The 21843-nt window shown below is 38.3% G+C and overlaps 2 protein-coding genes across 9 annotated transcripts in view; one reads left to right on the plus strand and one right to left on the minus strand.

Moving 5' to 3' along the window:
• Positions 1–12622: 12622 nt before the first annotated feature.
• Positions 12623–18461, minus strand: PDE12 (phosphodiesterase 12). 3 transcript variants are annotated; one of them, XM_082739382.1, is made up of 5 exons: positions 17067–18458; positions 15781–15859; positions 14089–15294; positions 12861–14048; positions 12623–12717 (listed from the first exon to the last, which is right to left on the minus strand). In XM_082739382.1, the coding sequence occupies exons 1-3, from the start codon at positions 18372–18374 to the stop codon at positions 14852–14854; spliced, it is 1830 nt and encodes a 609-aa protein (XP_082595508.1). In that variant the 5' UTR covers positions 18375–18458; the 3' UTR covers positions 12623–12717; positions 12861–14048; positions 14089–14851. The 3 variants fall into 3 exon arrangements, with proteins under 3 accessions (XP_082595508.1, XP_082595506.1, XP_082595507.1); XM_082739380.1 differs by having other exon boundaries at positions 12623–14048; positions 17067–18461; XM_082739381.1 differs by having other exon boundaries at positions 12623–14023; positions 14065–15294; positions 17067–18385.
• Positions 18443–21843, plus strand: part of DNAH12 (dynein axonemal heavy chain 12) — a 228390-nt gene continuing 224989 nt past the window's right edge. The window contains exons 1-3 of one of the 6 annotated variants that reach the window (XM_082738545.1): positions 18738–18936; positions 19790–19868; positions 21053–21113. The gene's annotated coding sequence lies outside the window, so the exon portion shown is untranslated. Of the gene's footprint in view, positions 18515–18736; positions 18937–19789; positions 19869–21052; positions 21114–21162; positions 21233–21843 lie in introns of those variants that run through there. The other 5 variants (XM_082738546.1, XM_082738550.1, XM_082738544.1 and 2 more) reach the window with 5 other exon arrangements.

Here is a 21843-nt window from a genome sequence, read left to right on the forward strand (position 1 = left end):
CGGCTTTAACCCACTGAGCCACCCAGGCGCCCTCCTTTTTTTTTTTTTCTTTTAAAGATTTTATTTATTTGACAGAGAGAGAGATCACAAGTAGGCAGAGAGGCAGAGAGAGGGGGAAGCAGGCTCCCTGCTGAAGAGCCCGGCATCTTTCAAATTCTTACTGGCTTTTACAGCTTCACATACATTTCTGGATTGAAATCTTATTTCCAAACCAACTATATGCTGGTAAAATGGTAAATATTTTTGAATCATAAAATAAATAATAAAAAAGAAATGCCAGAACAAGTGAAAGGAAATTGGAATTAAGTAGTTGATGATTGTCATGTAGGTTACTGGGGTAAAGTGTGTGTTTAGCATGGGTCACTTGATGTAAATGCAACATTGTAGCCCACTGGATGAATTCTCCCTTCTTCTGTCTGAATGAGAAAGGTATCCTTCCTTGTTGGATAAAACTAATACATGATGTAGTATGTGTAGTTCTGTGGGTTTCAGCTAGGTTATATTAAACTTCCAGGAGGTCCAGTGTTGTGGTCATAATTAAATGACCACTGTGTTTTAAAAACAAACCCAGAATGCTTTCACAAACTGAAAAAAGGAATAAATAGAATCCATATAATCTTACTTGTGATGTAAAGCAGCTCTTACTATCATTGTTGGAAAGGATTGCATTAAGAATCTATAAAATTGCCTACTTTTCACCAAATGGGTTAGATTTGCAAGATTACTTTTTTTTTTTTTTAAAGGGAAACATTTGCTTCGTAACTTGGCAAAACTCGGCATGTTTTTTATCCCAAGAAATTATTTTCGTGGGGCTCTTGGGTGCCTTAGTCAGTTAAGCATCTGTCTTCTGCTCAAGTCATTATCCAGGGCCCTGGGATTGGGCCCCATGGCGGGCTGTCTGCTCAGCTTGACCCCTCTCCCATGCGTGTGTGAGCATGTGCTCTATCTCGTGCACATACTCTTGCTCTTGCTCTCTCTTTCTAAATTACTCTGTCTTTAGTCCTAGTGGTGGTCGTTCTTTAAGTCAAATTGAGAAGTACCCCCCCCCCCAATAGAAGTGAGTAAATTCTTTGGGGAAAAAGTATAAATTAAGAGGTAACCCCCATAATGCCTTTCTCTGTGTTTTAACATTCTTTGCAAATGATGTGAACTTCGTCGTTATCACTGTCCTAACTTAATTGACCTGCTTAGTACTCTTAGGAAATACTTGATACCATCAAGATTCAGTGCTTACTGTTCACATAAATGTTAACCTTAGTGTTGGTCACTCAATAAGAGGTGTCTGTGACCTCCCCTATTAATACACAACAGTTGATTATGTCCCTAGATTAAAAAGTATTCTGTCAGATAATTGTTAAGTATATTAATAGAGAAACTGAAGAGGAATTGTGGTTCTTAAAGGCTGATGATGCAACAGCATTGGAGTTGAGGATAAAACCATTATCTGTTTTCTAACCCTCTGACCAATAAGCTTTTTGGGGGGCGGGTGAGCATAATATTACCCTTTGTCCTTTGTCTAACTGAGTTACTTTCCTATGGTGTAATATCTTGGTATTTTGTTACATATTTCTGTTTACATGATTTTCCCCCTTCACCTTGTATATTCTCTATTGAAAAGTCAAGTGAAATGTTATTTTAATGTTTGAGAGTATTCATGTCCTATTCACTGAGACTTCCAGTTTTCTTTAGCATATGTACAAAATTATCTCATGTATTAGTAATCACTTTCAGATCACTTACTGGGGTCAGACTTTCTTTTTTAAGATCTTATTTTGGGGCACCTGGGTGGCTTAGTTTTTAATCAAGCCTTTGGCTCAGGTCATGAGGTCCTGGTATCAAGCCCCATGTCAGGCTCCTTGCCCACCAAGAAGCCTGCTTCTCCCTCTCTCACTCCCACTACTTGTGTTCCCTCTCGCTGTCTCTGTCTCTCTGTCAAATTTTAAAATCTTAAAAAAATAAAGATCTTATATTTAGGGGTGCCTGAGTGGCGAAGTCAGTTGAGCACATGATCTCAGTCATGAGATTGAGCCCTGCATGGGACTCTGCTCAGCGTGGAGTGTGCTTGGGTTTCTCTCTTCCTCTGCCACTTCCTCTCCTCTCCCGCTTGCTCTCTCTAAAATAAAATCTTCAAAAAATAAGATTTTAAGTAATCTGTACCCAACGTGGGCTTGAACTCATAGCCCTGAGATCGTCACATGCTCTACCTACTGAGCCAGTCAGGCACCACTGGGGGGTCAAACTTTATGTTAAGGTTCATGGGATCTATAGTGATGTCCCCTCTTTCTGACACTAGTAATTTGTGTCCTGTTTTTTTTTTGTAGTTTGGCTAGAGGCTTCTCTGTTTTACCTTTTTAAAGAATCAGCTTTTGGTTTAATTGGCTTTCTCCATTGATTTCCTATTTCCATTGGTACCTGCTGATTTTTATTTCTTATTTTTTATTTAATTTGCTCCTTTTTTTCAGTTTCCTAAGGTGGAAGCTTTGATGATTGATTTTAGGTCTTTTCTAATGTTTGAATTAAATGCTGTAAATTTTCCTATAAGGACTTAACATCCCACAAATTTTGCTAAGTTTTTATTTTCATGTAGTTCAAAATATATTTAAAACCTGAAAGATTGCTTCTTTGACTCATGCATTATTTAGAAGTGTGTTAAGGGTGCCTGGGTGGCTCAGTGGGTTAAGCCGCTGCCTTCGGCTCAGGTCATGATCTCAGAGTCCTGGGATCGAGTCCCGCATCGGGCGCTCTGCTCAGCGGAGAGCCTGCTTCCCTCTCTCTCTCTCTCTGGCTGCCTCTCCATCTACTTGTGATTTCTCTCTGTCAAATTAATAAATAAAATCTTAAAAAAAAAAAAGAAAATGTCTTTAAAAAAAAAAGAAGTGTGTTAAGTGGGGATTAAGTGTTTTGTTTTGTTTTCTTGTATAATTCCATTGTCTGAATGTAGACACTGTAGGATTTTTGTTCTGTTAAATTTGTCCAGGTGCATTTTATAGCCAAGAATGTCTTGATGAATGTTCCATGCGAGCTTAAAAAGAATGTGTGTGTATTCTGCTCTTACTGGGTAGGTGTCATTTAAAATGAGTTGATGGTTGGTTTTGGTTTTAGCTCTTTTCTTACTAGTTTTCTGCCTGCTCGGTTAGTCAGGGGGTGTTGGACTCAGACAGTTCTCCTTGCAATTCTCGTTTTTTGCCTCACCTCTTGTAGTTTGACACTTTGATAGGTGTGTTCATGTTAACAGTTGTGTTGTAGAACTGACCCCTTTATCATTTATCTTTATTCCTGATAATTTCCTTGTATTGAAGTCTACTGTGTCTATTATTAATATAGGTACTCCTGCTTTCTTTTGATAAGTGTTAGCATGGTGTATCTTAAGTCTTCATTTCCTCTTTTTTTTTTTTTTTTTTTTTTGAGACTGTGTTTTGGAGCAGTTTTAGACTTACAGAAAAGTTGAGGAAGGAATATAGACCACACCGCCACACAGGCATCCCCTGTTATGAACATTCCCTGCCAAAGTGGAACATTTCATTTCATTTGATGATCCTATATTGACACATAATCACCCCAAATCCAACTTTACATCAGGGTTCAGTCTTGGTAGTATGTATTTTTTGTGTTTGGACAAATGTATTATATGTATCCCTTATTAAAGTATGTAGAATATTTTGACTAAAATCCTTTGTTTTTCACCTGTTCATCCCTTCCTCACCCTCAACCCTGGCAACACTATCTTTCCCCAGCCTCTCTGGTTTTGCCTCTTTCAAAATATTATATGGATGGAATGCAAGATGTAGCCTTTTCAGATTTACTTCTTTCTCTTAACACGTATTTAAGTTTCTCCCATGTCTTTTCATGGCTTGCTGGTTCCTGTATCATGGCTTATCCATTTGTCTACTGTAGGACTCAGTAGGCTGAGCCCAAGTTTTGTCAGTTAAAGGAAAGCTGCTACAAGTACTGTGTGCATATTTTTGCACAGAAATAAGTAACTCCTTTGGGTAAATACCAAGGAGCAGTATTGGCATGATTGATATATACCAGTATGATTAATCTTATAAGAAATACCAAGGAGCATAATTGGTAGATTGGTATGTACCAGTATGTTTAATCTTATAAGAAACCACCAAACTGTCTTCCGAAGTGGCTGAACCACTTTGCATTCCCGCTAGTAATGTATGAGAGTTCCTGTTGCTCCAGTTCCGTCCTGACCAGCATTAGGTGTCAGTGTTCCAGTTTTGGACATTCTCAAAGATGTGTAGGAGTATCTCATTTTAATTTGGGTTTCTTTGATGATGTAATGATGTGGCACATCTCTTCATTTGCTTATTGCCATCTGTATATCTTATTTGGTGAGGTTTAGATCTAGGGCCCATTTCTTTGGTTGGGTTTGCTCATTGGATTTTAAGAGTTCTTAGTATATTTTGAGTATAGTCCTTTATCAGATGTGTCTTTTGCAAGTATTTTCTTTACTGGTTTGTCTTCTCTTTCACTCATTATCTGAAAACTATTTTTAATCTATGCATGTCTTTATATTTATTTAGTTCTTTTAAAAAAGATTTTATTTATTTGTTTATTCATCAGAGAGAGAGAATGCACACAGGCAGGCAGAGTGGCAGGCAGAGGCACAAAGAGAAGCAGGCTCCCTGCCGAGCAAGGAGCCCGATGTGGGACTTGATCCCAGGACCCTGGGATCATGACCTGAGCTGAAGGCATCGGCTTAACCGACTGAACCACCCAGGCGTCCCTGTCTTTATATTTATATTTAAAGTGAGGTCTTGTTTTTTGATCCATCTGACAATCTGTGTGGCAATTGGTACATTTAGACAATTGACATTTACAGTGGTTGTTGACATAGTTGGATTAATATCTACCATATTGGTTATTTTTTTAATTGTTGCCCTTGTTCTTTGTTTACAATTTTGCCTTCCTATTTTTGCCTTGCACTTTTTTTCTGCCTTTCAGTGGGTTTTAATTGAGCATTATATATGATTATATTTTCTCTCCTTTTTTTTTTTTCCTCCTTTGCTAGCATATCAGTTACACTTTACAAAGGAAACCTTTTTTAGTGGTTGCCCTAGTGTTTGTGATACATATTTACTGCTATTCCAAGTCCACTTTCCAATAACACTATGTCCTTCATGGGTAGTGTTGAGTACATTATAATAACAAAATAATCTTCATTCTTCCCTCCAGTTCCTCATGTCATTGCAGTCATTCATTTCACTTACACATAAGCATATAGTTAAATATACATGGTCAAACACAGTGTTGCTGCTGTTCTTTTGAACAAACTTGTCTGTTAGATCAATAAGAAAAGAGGGTTTTTTTTTTAATGCCTTCATTTATTCCCTTGATAATGTTTCTCTGTGTAAATTAAGTTTCTGACTTGTATTATTCTCCTCTAAAGAACTTAACATGACAGTTCTACTGGCGGCAAATTCCCTCAATTTTTGTTTGAGAGTCCATTTCTCCCTCACTTTTGAAAGATAATTTTGCAGAGTGCAGAATTTTAGGCTGGCAGGTTTTTCTCCTTCGACATTTTAAGTACTTCACTCTTCTTGCTTACATGGTTTCTGAGAAGTCAGATTTAACTCTTATCTTTGTTCCTCTGTAAGGTGTTTCTTTTTCCTCTGGCTTCTTTCAGGACTTTTTCATCTTTGATTTTCTGTAGTTTGAAAATGACAGATAAAGTTACAGGGGTCGGGGCATTCATCCTGCTTGGTGTTACCTGCTTTTCCTGGATATGTGGTTTGGTATCTGCCATTACATTTCAAATGTTTCTGTTTCTCTTTTTGTTATTCCCATTATGTGTATGTTACACCTTTTATTGTTGTCCCACAGTTCTTGGATATTTTTCTGTCTGGGTTTTTGTCCCTCCCTCCCTCCAATCTTTTTTTCCCTCCTCCTCTGCTTTTTAAGTTAGGGAGGTTTCTGTTGTGATGATCTCACACTCAAGAGATTCTTTCCTTAGCCACGTCTAGTCTGTTAATTAGCCCACCAAAGGCATTCTTCATTTGTCAGAATTTTTTTTAATCTCTAGCATTTTCTTTTGGTTTTCTTAGCATTTATCTCTGCTAATATTGCCTATCTGCTCTTTTCTATTGTCTTCTTTATCCAATAGAGCCCTTAACATATTACAGTTGTTCTAAGTTCCCAGTCTAATAATTCTATCATTCCTGCCATGTCTGAGTCTGGTTCTTATGCTTGCTCTCTCCTCAAACTGGGTTTTTGCCATGCATGTATTATGTATTTATTTATTGATTTATCTGCTTATCTAAATATTTATCTGTTTATTAAATTGGCTCTAAGCTCAAAATGGGGCTTAAACTCTTGACCCTGAAATCAAGAGTTGAATGTTTACTGGCTGAGCCAACTAGACACCCCTGTTCTTTGCCTTTTAGTATGTCTTGTCTTTTTTTTTTTTTTTTTTTTAAATTTCTGGACATGATGTATAAAAGGAACTGCTCCAAATAGGCCTTCAGTAATGTCATGTTAAGGTGTCAGAGTAGGGGAAGCATCTTATATTCTTGTGATTAGGTCTTGGTCTTTTAGTGAGACTCAGGCCTCTGGACTATAAACTTCACATGCGCTTCTTAATTTTTTTTTCCCCTTCAGTGGAATAAGATGACTAAAGTGGGCTGCCTGTCAGTCAGTTAGGCTCTGATAAAACCCTTTTGTAAGTTAGGGCCTGGTTACTTTTTTGAGAGCAGACCTTGCTAAAAACACGGTACTCTGGCGTATTTCAGAATGGTTTCTTTTCCCCTTCCTCTACCAGATACATGAGATTTTTCTCCAATATTTACTGTGAGAAGCTGGTAGAAGTAAAACAAAAGTGTGGGGGCTGTTGAAGCCTTTAACGGGGTTGTCCATACTGAGCCTCTAACAATTCCTCAATTACAGTTCAAATGTCCCTACCCTGGCACTGGTTCCTACAGAGATTTCTGTTCCCGCAGGTTGTGATTCTCTGTATTCACCTGTTGGGCTCCAAGTTGGGGGGCACCAGTTTGCCCTGTGATATTTCTCTTACAGACCTAAAAATAGGTGCTGATTTTTCAGTGTGTTCAGTTTTTGACTTCTCATTAGGACAGAGTGGCAACTTCCAAGCTTCTTACATGCATGCTGGACCAGAAACCAGATGTCCTGGATCAAACTTCCATATATGTGGACGTTCTGATTCTTGGTATGGAGGTGAGTGACTTCTGATTTGAAATTAGAAACAAGTGCTTGTGCTTCCTGGTGGCATGTTCGATGTTTCCATATTGTAAATATTAACTAATATTTACCAACTTTGGTAGAGTATATATGAGAACTTAGGTTGACTTATAAAGAGCAAATGGTTGGTATATCTGACAAGTACATTATCTGAAGATCTGGTTTAGGGGACAATTACTGAAATAGTTCTGGAGTCTGGTTACCTATTCAGATGGTTGAATTCTAAGAAAGAGACTAGAGATAATCTATTACCAGCCTTTTCCTAAGGATCAGTAGAGTTAGTATTGGTATAGTATTGATGCGCCAAAAACTCTTCCCAAATGACATTTATTTATATTACCACTTTGTTATTTTTAGGAAAATGGTAGGAATGAAATAATAGTCTTAATTTATAATCTCATTAAGGCAGTCTAGGTATTTTACTTTAAAGGCAACATTAATATAAACATGGAATTGATCAGGACTTGGTTCTAAAATTTACTCCTGAGAATTGGTTAAGCCTAGCCTATTTTTGATTTGATAAATTTCTCCTTCTAGCATATACGCAGTAATATTATATTCATTGTACCTAACTTGAAGTTACCACTATTGGAAGGTTACGTGGTTGCTTTTGTTTCTTACTATCTTACCTATCTCCCTTTATCCCTGTTTCCACAAACCACATAAAAAGGTTAAGTGGCTATATTCTAGCAACAAAAAGTCTGAGAAATCAATAGCAAAAGTAATAATCTGGACTCAGGTAAAGAATAATTAAGGCAGGGGCACCTGGGTGGCCCCAGTCAGTTAAACATCTGACTTGATTTTGGCTCAGGTCATGATCTCTGAGGGTTATGAGACTGAGTCCCATGTTAGGCTCCGTGCTGGGCATGGAGCCCACTTAAGATTAAGATTCTCTCTCTCTGTCCCTCCCCCACCTCTCCCTCTCTTAAGAGTTAAAAAAAAAAAAAAAAAAAAAAAAAGGCAGCTGTACTAGTTAGTGAGTAGATGCTAATGAGGTCCTTTGTGTTTTAAAGGTCAGTGGAGTCAAGTGTCTTTCTGACCTTGTCAGGAATTTCTGCACTGTTCTCATGTGGTATACTTTGAATTATACTGCGCATTTAAATATTCAGTGCTGTCTGTGGGGGCTTAGCACTGCCATCTGCAGGCAGGGAGTTGGTTTTCAGGAACTGACCAATTCGTTGGTGTCAGTGGCTCTTTTTTTAAGGCTGGGTTGAGTGCCATTCAGGTAATAGAGATGTATATAGCACAGACTGGGCAAGATTTGTCTCCTGCCTAGCCTTAAAGAGGTGAGGAATGATTTTTAAAAGGGGACGGGGGAAGGGTTGTCTAACAAAAAGGCAATGCAGTTTTTAAAATGGGCTACCATAGCACAAGTCCTTGCCCCTTGGGATTCAGGGACACCTACTGTGTCACATTAAAAATCACAGGGGAGGGGCGCCTGGGTGGCTCAGTGGGTTAAAACCTCTGCCTTCAGTTCGGCTCAGGTCATGATCCCAGGGTCCTGGGATCGAGCCCCATGTTGGGCTCTGCTCAGCGGGGAGCCTACTTCCCCCTCTCTGTCTGCCCCCTGCCTACTTGTGATCTCTGTCAAATAAATAAAATATTTTTTTTAAAAGGCTACATGTATGAAATGTCCAGAATAGGCAAATCCATAGAGGCAAAAAGTAGGTAAGTGGTTTCGAAGAGCTGAGAGGAAGGGGGCAATGGAGTGACTGGTGATAAGTATGCAGTTTATTTCTGATGCCAGGTTTTTTTTTTTTAAAGATTTTATTTATTTATTTGACAGACAGAGATCACAAGGAGGCAGAGAGGTAGAGAGGCAGAGAGAGAGGGAGAAGCAGGCTCTCCACGGAACAGAGAGCCCGATGCGGGTCTCGATCCCAGGATCCTGGGATCATGACCTGAGCCAAAGGCAGAGGCTTTAACCCACTGAGCCACCCAGGTACCCTGATGCCAGGTTTTGACAATTGATTTCATGTGCAGTTAACAGAAACTCTTAAGGAGGGAAAAAAATAAAGATCAATTTTGGATTGAAGAACCAAAGCATTGTGGATGCAGAAAAATGACACAAGCTAGGCTGCAAAAAGGCAGATTTTTTAAAGTATCTAGTAAAATGACACGAAAGAGGTAATATAACTCAATTATTTAGAATACTTAAAAATTCTACAGCTTCAGAAGAAATATTTATCTTTGGTTTGAGCTATTCAAACACTAAACCCAGTTTTTCTGAGAAAGACCAGCTTTATTTCTAAATGCTTTTATCCTTGGATACACCATTTTCCAAACTACTCCACAGAGGATATAAAGATTATATATAATACTCTTAAAAGTGGGTATATCACAACACCTGGGTGGCTCAGTTGGTTAAGCTGCTGCCTTTGGCTCAAGTCCTGATCTCAGGGTCCTGGGATTGAGTCCTGCATCAGGCTCCTTGCTCAGCAGGGAGCCTGCTTCTCCCTCTGCCTGCTCTGCCTGATATACGCTCTGCTTGTGCTCCCTCTGACAAAATCTAAAATGCCCCCCAAAACCGTCCAATATAAGAACGCCAAATGAAGCCTATCCAATTCCCTACCAAACTGTTTTCAATTTCAAGAAAATAAATGAGATGGAACTAAAAATGCATACTGGAATACTTCAAATACGTAAGATGAACATCAGCAACAATCCAGGATAAAACCATTAAAGTCAGTTCCTGGGCAAAATGGATTGCAATATATAAAGCCTTTGACATACAATCAAAACAAAATGGACAGAAGATGGGAGATGATGAATGATTGCTTCTAGTGGTTCTTCAGGAAAAGTGAAGATTATGAGTAAAAGCCTAACACTGACAATACAAACATGGATTTTAGCAGCTGAGTTTGTTATAGAAGCATGAATCCAGCTGGTAGGTGCTAGTTATGTTGAAGGTGGTATCAGTCAGCTGTACTGAATGCCTAAATACTAATACACTAAATACTAAATACTAATATACCAAATACTAAAAATCCTAAAGACTTAGTATTTTTAAGGTCTACAATTTAAAATTAATTTATCGTTTACATGTTAAGTGTTAATTTTAGCATCTGGCTTTAGTATTATTCATTATTATTCATTACACTATGGCCAACTTGCAAAGTAATTTTGTTCCATATTATAATTTTTAATGTATTAGCGTGATGTTTTAAAAAAATGTATTATTAAAGCTTATCTTGAATTTAGGTTTGTCTTTTCAAAACCTAAGTGTTTTAATGAGCAGAGTTTTTGTCTTTTTGATGATTGTTAAGCATTATAACTTATTGTAACAGCCATTTGAGTTTCTGAGGAATTAGTATTTAGGCATTCTTGCTATCTGCTGCTCTATACCTAAAATGGATTTAAAAAGTGTCAGGTAATAGTGGAGCATGGCTAAACCACTTAAAAACCAGTATTAGTACACAAGTTCCTTCTTTGAAACAAATTATGGGAGTAGACCCACATTTTAAAAGTGATCTGCTTAGTCATTCTAATTTATACTCTAGGACTTTTGTATTTTTTTTAAAAGATCTTTTATTTGACAGAGATCACAAGCAGGCAGAGAGGCAGGCAGAGAGAGAGGAGGAAGCAGGTTCGCTACTGAGCAGAGAGCCAGACTCGGGGCTCAATCCCAGGACTCTGGGGATCATGACCCGAGCTGAAGGCAGAGGCTTTAACCCACTGAGCCACCCAGGTGCCCCTAGGACTTCTGTATCTTTAATAATGTTTTTCTCCCCAAATCTCTACCAAAGAAGCAATGAGACTGACCTTTGTAACTGGACACAAGCTTGTAAGATTAAGTAGGATGAAATGAAAAAAATATCTGGAAAAAAATATAGGTTGGGTAATCCCTTGGGAATAATCTAGCTCATGACTGCAACAACATAATTAGACTAAACAAGATAAAAATGCATTGGTAGAGGTTTCACTTCATACCCACTGGGATGACTGTAATCAAAAACACCTAAGTTAGTGAGGATGTGGAGAAATGAACTCTCATACAGCACTGGTGGGAATGTAAAATGGTGTCACCACTGTGGAAAACATTTTGGTAGTTTCTCAAAATGTATATAACCAAAGGAATTAAAGACAGGTGTTCAAACAAAAACATATATATGAATGTTCATAGGAGCATTATTCACAATAGCCAAAATGTGGAAACAACTGAAACACCCATTTGGATAAACAAAATGTGGTATAACCATACAAGAGAATATATTCAGCCATACAAAGGAATGAGGTACTGATACATAAAACAGAAGAGCTCTAAAAACATTAATGTAAATAAAGGAAAGCCAGACACAAATGGTCATATATTGTATGATTCCATTTATATGGAACATCCAAAATAGATAAACCCATTGAGGAAGGAAGCAATTAGTAGTTGCCAGGGTCTGGAGGGGAGGAAATGGTGTGACACTACTTAATAGGTCAGTGTGTTTCCTTTTGGGGTGATGAAAATGTTTTGGAACTAGTTGGGGATAATGATTGCCCAATACTGTGAATGTACTAAATACAGTGGAATCGAAATTTTAAAATGGTTAGTCTTACATGAATTTCAATTCAATTAAAAAAATGCTTTGGTATTATCCTCTCAAAATATGGTCTTATTGTTCTCAGGCTAGTACTAAAAAATCATGCAATACAGCTCTGGTACCTTCCATGCTAAAGCATGTATTTTCTCATTAAATGGGACAGAATTTGATTACCCAAATCAGTTAAAAATCTTCAACTGTTTCTTCTCCCTAAATGAAATCTAGGTGTTTCCTTCTAGTACTAGGTTGAGTAAAGTATTAGAACTTTCAAAACATTTAAATATCTTTGAATTATGATTAAAGAATTGGTGTTGGCTATAATTTTTAGGGTGTTTTTCCCTTTTGTGTTGTCATTTGGATTTTATGGTACGCTAGTAATGCAGATCTTTAATTTTCATTAACATGTATTTTAGTTTTCCCTCAAACCAGGTTGTAGGGGACCTTTGCCTTTATTCCTATAGTTGGAGAATAGATCTGATAGGAGACCTAATGAATCATAGGCAGATCTTCCTATGATAGTGTTCTTTGGACCCTCTCCCTTGTACTGTTTCTCAGATACACCTCCAGACTGAAAGCACCATGCCACATTCTGATATCAGGCCTGCCTTAGTTCTCTCAGAAAAGTCACCACCCAGTGAAATACTTGGAAATTTGAAACTGATTTTGGTATTCAGAATTTTAAAGAACTTCACATTACAGCCAGAAGTGATTTTTTTTGCTAATGTATTATGAACTATAGTGTATGTCTGCAATGGCAACTGTGTAAGAGTTCATTTAACAGGACAGTGTTCTATAATTTTCTTAGTCTTTTGTAATCAATAATATACCATTTTAGAATGTTAATTCCTATAGCAAGAACTTGTGACATCATAAAATGGGTTCACCATAAAGAGAGGTGCTTTCCATACTTTATTAAATTAAATGTACTAAAAAATCCAAATAGAAATATTTAATCACAAAGATGGCTTTAAGCTAATAAACATTTCTGAATACCACTTTATTCTAACTCATGAATACAAGATAATTTTAGTATCCTATTTATACAATTTTCTTAGTGTTCCCTACCTTTGGACTCCAATCATAGTAATATATATATCTGCATACTGACCAGAGTATACAGCACTTCACAGTAAGATTCTACATTATGCTATTCTGAAATGCCAATATAATCTGATCACACACTGAGTCAAATTTAAAGATTCAGAATGTGGAATGTTTGGTAAGTGATTATTTCTTCCAGCCAAGAGTTCAATCTAGTTAGCCATGGTGTTAATACAGAATCTGAAAGAAATCCTCATGGGCATGAGTGAGCATGTCATGCTCCCATTTCTTTTTTCAAAATGTTTCTCAACTTTTTGCTTAGAAACTTTATTTTCTCTAAAGTTATTTTAAGGGTCCTGTCAACCTGTTTGAAAGCAGACCAAAAGCACATTTTAAAAAGAAAAAATATGTATTTTGCAAAAGAATCAGATTCTGGCATTAATATATTCATGTATTTCTAAACTAATGTTAAAGTGCTCTCAAAGATGTTATTTAGGAAGGCACAATTTGATAGCATCTACTTTTTTTTACAGCTTTTTCTAAAGAAGATCCCAGGAAACTGCCACTTTAATTTTCCCCTTCCAGTGTTTTAAGTACTTTCATGTTCAAAATGAACTCTAAAACTCATTCTCAAACTTACTAGGAGTTGATAGACAACTTACTAGGAGTTGACAGTGGATAGTGAGAATATGAAAGGACAGCCTACTCTATCAAAAAAGTTCTTACAGTATTGGGTTTAGAAATTAGTAACGAATTTGGGACAAAAGCTCTCATGACTGTGTAAAATCAGAATTCTTGAAGTGAATGGGCATTTAATATCTAAGATAAAGAAACTAAGAACAGAAATATGAGATAACATTATAGTTATCCTGAACATTAGAAAGTAACAGCCAAAGCATTATAAATAAGGTATGGTAAAAACTGAGAAGAGCTCAGTTACCACTCTAGGCTAGAAACTAATCACTAAACTGCAATTTCTAATTTTAAAAAGTTTGGCTTCATATTTAAATTTTTTATAGCATATAAATTATATATACAATGTTTTCCTATAACTCAGGCTATAATGCTCAAGTCTATAAAAAGAACAGTTTATTTTAGAAATGCTCAAAAGCCCCACTACTCCCTTTTCTATTTTTAAAAACCAACAATTTCAAAAATACTTCCAGCAGGGAAATGCTCAAAGGTTCACCTAAAATGTCAAGCCCATATCAGTAGGCAGTTTCTCATAAGGTAATCTCTTATGCCGCATTCTGTAATACGATATAGTCAAATACCCTACTGATTTATGAACATTTAATACGATATAGTCAAATACCCTACTGATTTATGAACATTTTTCATGGGCCAGAAATTATTGAAGAAAATTGGATCAAGTTGAATATGCTGTTATTCACTTTGAACACTAAATTATGCTTGCATCCTAAAAGTTCAAATGAGCTACAGTAAGAATAAGAATATAAATGTCTATTTGTACCACATACTAAAAAGTAAAATCCTAAAAATAACAGGACGATAATAGCCTATGTTAACTGAAAAACTAAAGATGAGAAGCAATAACAATTGGTGATGGCATAATTTAATCTTCTGTTAAAGCTCTGAAGTTGTATTAAATAGCTAGCCAACCTGAGGTAGAGGGAGACTCTAATGTTACTCCTTCATGTCAGACTTAGGCCTCTCAATTCAACCTGTATGCATTCTTCCCTAATTATACAAACATGATTCAATGTGAAATGTGTTATGATAGAAAAATTAAAGGATCATTCAAATGGGTTGTTTTTGTTTTTGTTTTTTTACAAAATTCTTAATTCCTAGTTTAAAAAAATGGTACTTATAAAAATGTACATAATTCAATGTTCTTCCTGGGAGTCATAAATATATTTGTTTTTCCTTCAACAATAGGAAAAAAAGAGAAGTGGAGAAACTGCAAATATTATGAACAGTTGTGTAATGAAGAGTCTGGAACTAACTAGTAGAGTAACAACATTTATCTGACTAGTTTTCCTCTTTGAAGGTTAGACATAAGCTTTGATTCATATTAAATTTCCTACTAACGCAGACAGATTCCATTAAACACAAGTCTATTTCCATTTTAAATCACATACAAGTGCTATGTGATCAGAGGGATGGGAAACACTAGGTAAGGCCTGGTGGGTGGTAACTTCTTCATGACTAGGTAATGGAATCACCTGTTCAACCTCTAGAGCATTTAAGTCAATGAAAATGTAGTCCAGACATCCATGAAAGCCACCAACGTAATTAGTGTAAGCAGGTTCACCACAAGCACTTTTCAATTTGAAGAAATGGGTAAGGGACATGTTGCACCGTTCCTCTTCCCCATTGGAAGCCCAGTCTTCATGATCCTCTGGGATGCTGCCGTTGACAACAAAATGATACATTCCTGTTGATGGAGTACTATTAAAGTCTCCACAAAATATAACCGGTATATCAGGATACAGATCACACGAGACATGTCTAATGTGAGCCAAGGCTACTGCCATTTGAATGAGACGAATGTACCCACCTGTGAATATTAAAAACATTATTATAAGTACTTTCAAATGTTGCCTTTAAGAAGAAAAAAGCCCACAAACTACATACAGTATCTGGGGGACGTTCAAAATATGTGTTTGGAGAAGGGAAACTGGATGAAGGTGGCCCAAAGGTAAAAAACATCTGGTTATGAGGCATGTAAGTACTACAGATGTAATGTACAACATAATGAGCACAGTTAACAATGATATATGGTATATTTAAAAGTTGCTAAAAGAGTAGCTCCTATAAGTTCTCATCACAAGGAAAAAACATTTTTTCAAATCTACATGAGGTGATGGATGTTAATTTACTATGGCAATCATTTTGCAATATATCTAAGTCCCACTTTAGGCCTATATGATGCTATTGACAATTATATCTCAATAAAACTAAAAGAAATAAAGATGTATGTAAAAAGAACAGCCCTACTTAAGTTACCATGTTTATATCACTTGTGAAAACCACTAAAACCTACCTTTTGGATGCCAGTAGAGATGGGTATTAGCAACACATATCCTTTTAGAAGAGTCCTTGGTAGACTGAAGAACAGAAACCTAAAATAAACAAAGGGCCAAGAGTCCAGTTGCCATCAATCTCCTGAACGTTTTTTTCTTAATCCAAGACTATATGATGAACTGACATTTCATAACCTTCCCTGACTGAAAAGTATGACTGCAAGTATGAAATCAAACTTTGGCTACAAGTTTCAGGATACACATGAACTGGATTCAGAATAACATGTTTTTTAATAATAGTCCATCATATAGGAAGTAAAAAAAGGATATATTTTAGAGAACATTAAAGTTGGTGTTTTTGAGTAAAGGCAGAGTTTGAAGTCAGGACCACACTTAAATGTTTATAGCTGTGTGACCTGGAGAGAGACACTCTTTTCCCATGTCAGTTTGGTCACCCGGTTAGACACTATTGTCCACCTCAAGGGGGACTGTTGTATGGATTCAAGTGAATGAGCTTACAAAGAGGTGCATGAAACACACTGGGTGCTTGAAGAAAAAAAACAAAATCAAAAAACAGAGAGAGAGAGAAAGAGAGATAGCTACTCCAAAATCTTACTATGAACAAAACCAGTTACCTAAAAACTGGACAAATATATAAATAACATGTTTTTAAAAACTAACACAGCTTAACACCTGCTCAGTGATGATGTAATATATAAGTAACTGGGTTAAGAATCCTGGCTCCAAACGTATGTGAACTGGGGTAAGTAAACCTGACCATTTCCCCATTTACAAAATAACATCTGTAAAAATAGCAGGATTACTATGACCAAAATCAAAGTATTAATATTTGTGGAATACTTCATTAAACATGCCACTTATTAAGTACTTTTTTTTGGTTTTGTTTTGAGTTTTTAAATTCCAGTTAATATATACTATAATATTAATTTCAGAACAAAATTTGATGATTAAATTTTAAGTGCTTTAAAATGCATCAGAACAGTGCTTGGCAAGGAGTAAAATACTAAATACAATATTCTTGTATTCAGCATGTCTTTCCCATGAGATTATACGCACTATGAAAGTTCGTTTGTCTTGTTCAGAGGTGCCTGGCACACTAGAGGTGCTCAGTAAGTATTTGCTCAATGAACGAATGTTCCTGTGTTCATGTGTATCCTGAGTGAATGCTATGCTTAACCTTTGTGCTTAAGATACAAGAGCAAATACCTTCAGGAAAATATGAAAAAAATCCTCCAGTGCTCTAAAAATCGAAGAGTATGTAAAGAGAATGGCAGAGGTACTCTACCTGGAGGACAGAAGATCTCTGGAGCACCCTCTCCTGCGCAGACGGGTACAAAACTAACTTCTCCAGCAGTTCTTTGTGAAGTGGGTCGGACTCCAGGGCTTCATGGAAAGAAATGTCATGCTGGCTAAGGAGAGTGAATTTGGCCTTTCGGTAGAAAGTAGCCAGGCCTTCGTGCTGCTTGATTCTAAACACGCCCTCCAGCCCAAAGGCCTCGAGGGCCGGCACCAAGCTGTCTGTAAACACGCTGCGATCAACCTCTTGCAAACAGATGAGATCAGCGTTGTAGCCCGTGAGCTCCTTCTGGATAAGGTTCTGGCGGTAGTCGAGTTCCAGGGCGTAAGGGGCACAGTACGGGTAAAGGACGCTCCTCGAAAACTCAGTCTGGGCGTACGTGTCGGCCAGGAGGTTGTAAGAGACCGTGCGGATGAGGGAGTCGTCCGTCACTTTCTTGGTGTAGAGATGCCTGTGGTCAAAGGTGCACGTGCCAGGCCCTGCCTCCACCGGACACACACTTTCCAACTCCCGGCTTGGCCCGAAGCGCTGCCCATTGCCTGGGGTGCAATGAAGCTTCAGTCGGAGCCCGATGTCGGCATTGGACGGCGTGTAGACGCGCTGGTTCACACCGGTCTCCGTCCAACCAGCAGAGGGTGAAGAGGGAGACAATGACGAGGGGCCCCCGCCCTCTGGCTCTGCTGCTCCGGCTTTAGCTTCCTTGTACCAGCGGAAGACGGAGCTGGCGGGATCCCCAAATTCGAGGCTGAGCTTGGGGCAAACCGGGAAACCGGCCATGATGTAGCGTGGCAACTGCAGCTCGGTGAAGGCGGGCGGGTTGCGCTCCACCTTGTACTTGACATCGCCAATCTGCAGCACCGCGCCGTCCTGCCAGGCGTCCACGTTGAGCACGTCCTCAGCCACTGCCTCCTCCCGGTAGTACAGCTTCACCACGGGCTCGGAGGCCGCAGTCGACTCGGGCCCAGGCCCCGCAGAGGCCACGCCACCACTTGCATTTGGCCGGTTCTTCCTGCTCTTCTTGGCAGCGGCCGCCTTAGCGTGGCCTTTAAGGGCATTGGTTGCTATCCGGCTGAGAGCCCGACCCAGCGGCTCGCTTTGGTCGCGCTGCATGTTCTTGTGGCTGCCGTCGGCCAGCGCGAACGACAGGCTTAGCTTAGGCTCGGAGGGCACACAGCGCACTACAGCGCGCTCCATGGCGCCCGCCGCTTTCTCAGTCGCCGCCTCAGCCCGAGTGTGCCGCTCCACCGCCGTGCGGACCCCACGAAGCGCGGCGCGGGAACCCGGGAGTCTCCACATGAACCTGGTGGCCCAGCGGCCGCCAAGCCTCAGACGAAGATTGAGAAGCTACAGCAGCCGGCTCCGGAATCCATTCAGTCCCTCAACTTCCGGCCAGAGAGGAGAGGACACCAGGTACTTCCGCTCCGCATTTTCGCCAGGTCGGTTTATACGCTTCCTTTTTTCCATAGCCACGCCTATCTGTAATCCCTCCCAGCTTAATCTTTATCTTCAAATAGAGCCATAAAGAGGGGGAAATAAAGAAACTATGGAGATGCCTGAGGGAAATATTGGACTCCGCGTGTTTATCGAAAGTGCAGTTATAGGGCTGAAGGGAAGGTGCGCCAAGCCGGAAGTCGTTGGGGCGTTGTCATGGGTTCCACTTCGCCTACGGAAACGGGCACTTTTTCTGAATTCTAGCCGGGGCGGGTAGAGCTCGGCCGGGATTGCCAGCCCGGCTTCCGCGGTGGAGAGCGTTGCCAAGTTCTTCTCCACAGCATTCTCATTGCTGCTCGCCCTTTCCGAGGTGTGGGTGGGTTCGTTTCAGGCCGGGCCAGCGCAGACGCACGGAGCTGTTTTTGTGGTACTTAGTAACAATTAACGTTACACAAGAATTACGATTTAGGGAGCGAATGCTATGCTAAAAGCCTCATTTATGGTTAAGAGGTCCAGAGTGATTAAGTTACCCGCTCAAGGTCACAAAGACATTGCTGAATGAATGGCAGGAGACAGAATAGCCAGTAAGAGAACACGAGAAGTATAGCCTTCACTGAAAACCAAATGGAGAAAGTATACCAAGAGTGATTTTGTGTTGCAAATAATTAATATTCGGTGATTAACTGGGAATAAAAGACCTTGGAGACTTAAAAGACAAGCTGAGACGTCACTCTAGTCCACAAATGATCTAATTGTATCCACTTTTCCTTATCCTGCAACTAGAATGCTTACGCACTGGGCTTACAATAAGCCACATCTTGGGGCGCCAGGGTGGCTCAGTGGGTTAAAGCCTCTGCCTAGGGTCCTGGGATCCCGCGCCGCATTGGGCTCTCTGCCCAGCAGGGAGCCTGCTTCCACCTCTCTCTCTTTCTCTGCCTACTTGTGATCTGTGCCTGTCAAATAAGTAATAAATAAAATTTAAAAAGCCATATCTTACCCTCTGGCTTACCATGAAAATAGGCTTTTGACTGTGTTCTAAAAGAGGATGGGTTTTGCAATTACTTGAAGTTTCTATTCCTGTCCTGCCCTCCTCCCACCCCAAATATTTGATAAGGTGAAGGCATACTGATGCAGTTGGAGGCTCCAATATAGGTATAAAAGTCATTACTTTGTATCAGCTGACTAACATAAGGAAGAAAGAAACTAAGTCTTTGTAGTCTAGTTGATAGTAGCTCATTTAACAAATCAGAGTTTTGAAATGGCATTTTTCTTATCCACAGCATTTTCCTTCATGTAACTTTGCAGAACTCAATCTTAAATCAGCCTTTATAAAGAAAGATAGAAGACCTACTAGAAAATGTGAGTTTCCTTCAAGCAAACTAATGTAATTTAACAATTAGAAATTTTAATCCCAGTTTTGAGACAGATGCCTTTTTCGTACTTCTCCCAGTGTGTGTGTGTGTGTGTGTGTGTGTGTATATATACATATATATATATATATATATATATAAATTTTTTTAAAGAATAAAACAGACCCATGTGACAGAAAGGTAGTCTTTCCACCACTGACTCCTGTGCAAACACAAACACTTAGGTGTTATGAATATTATGAATATTATATATTATGAACACTTATGTATACATACCTTCCTCCTACTTCTTTACACAAATAGGAATATGGTATACCTGTGGTACAGTATCTTACTCTTTTTGAAAGAGGATTTCAACTACCACCATTTTGACCTCAAACTTTTTAATTAAGTTCTTCCTCCCAGCTTATCTCTTTACACAGGCAAAAGACCCTATAGGTAGTGCATCTTGTGATGGTAATCAAAACTGCCTCCTCAAGCAATAAGGATTGCCCTGAGGCAACAAGGCCTAACTCCCTAGACAGTGATCCATCTGGCCTTTACTGTCCTCCTGCATGTACCCACTAACCTTCATCCTACATTTGCCTTATGTAAACCTAGAATGTTGTCAGCACTTTGGAAATAGTCTTTGAGGCCACTGGTGTTGGCCTCAGTGAAATAAATCCCTTTCTTGTTTCACTACCATTCATCACTCTGCCTTTGGAGTTTGGGGTGAGTGGTCGAACCTGGTCTGTTTGAGACTCCCAGAGCCACGGGCTTTTGCATTCCTGTGGTCCACCTACATTTTCACTGTCTTTTGTCAGTTCTTTCAAGAGAAAGTGAATGAAAGTGTCACAAGTTCCCATAGAAAATTTGATTTGAACTCTACAGATTTGAAAATAATTCATAATAAATGGTGTTTTTGAAGCTCTATTTTTATGAGGCTAAATTATAGCATAATTATATACATAAAACATAGAAAATTACATAGTTAAGATTTGAAGTCAGAAGAGAACCAACACTATGCTTTCCCTGAAACCAAAAGGGGAAGCAGCTAATAAAAATCATTTATTCTACCATTCTTAGTCCATATCAAGAAACACAAGCTAGATTTCACTAATCAAAGTTTATGGTTGATGGAATTTTCTCTCTCTCTCTCTCTCTCTCTCTCTCTATATATATATATATATATAGCAAATATTAGCATGTGAAGACTAGTTTCTTGTGATTACCTTCATCTTGGTTAATAACATTGGTAGGTAACAACATATATTACTAATATACCTTTATCTTCTTTTATTAAGGTCGATATGATACTATAATGTTGAAAGATAGCACTCAGAAATTTTGAGTAGTACCTGGTAATAATTCAAGGTAATCTGCTACATATATTCAAATTTGATAATCTGCATTTGCTTTTTATTTAAGGGACTAGTCTCTTTGTTTCTTTAACATTTAAAAAATTTTTCCAGTTTTATTGATATTATTTACATATAACATTGTAGTAGTCCCATGTGTACAGCAATAATTATATATATGTATAATTATATTATTTATATAGTATATATAATATAATATATATAATATAATATATAATATATTAATTATATTATATATGTATATATATAATTACCATAAAGGATTAGTTAACATCCATCATTTACATAGTTATATTTTTGTGCCATGATGAGAACTTTTAAGATCTACTCTCTTAGCAGCTCACAGTTGTGTAATTTGTATGGTCACTATATTCACCATAATGTACATATATCCCCAGAACTTCATCTTATAATTGGAAGTTTTTACCTTTTTTGGTAAGCTTTGCCATCTCCACCCATTCCCTTAATTCCCCTGCCCTCCATCCTCCCCCTGCCTCTGGCAACCACCAGTGTCTTCAGTTTTTGTTTTTGTATTTTAGATTCTACATATAACTGAGATCATATAGTATTTGTCTTTGTATGACTTATTTCATTTAGCATAATGCC

This window comes from Mustela nivalis, assembly GCF_964662115.1.
Source record: "Mustela nivalis genome assembly, chromosome: 1".
Taxonomy (NCBI): domain Eukaryota; kingdom Metazoa; phylum Chordata; class Mammalia; order Carnivora; family Mustelidae; genus Mustela; species Mustela nivalis.

What these genes read in the sequence shown, in the direction of transcription:
- PDE12 (XM_082739380.1), bottom strand. Translation starts at nt 18,374, where the DNA reads ATGTGGAGACTCCCGGGTTCCCGCGCCGCGCTTCGTGGGGTCCGCACG. An exon ending in AGAGATCTTCTGTCCTCCAG is followed by an intron (nt 15,860 to 17,066) that starts GTAGAGTACCTC and finishes TGTTTATTTTAG; the next exon opens with GTTTCTGTTCTTCAGTCTAC. An exon ending in TCTCTACTGGCATCCAAAAG is followed by an intron (nt 15,295 to 15,780) that starts GTAGGTTTTAGT and finishes TAATATTCACAG; the next exon opens with GTGGGTACATTCGTCTCATT.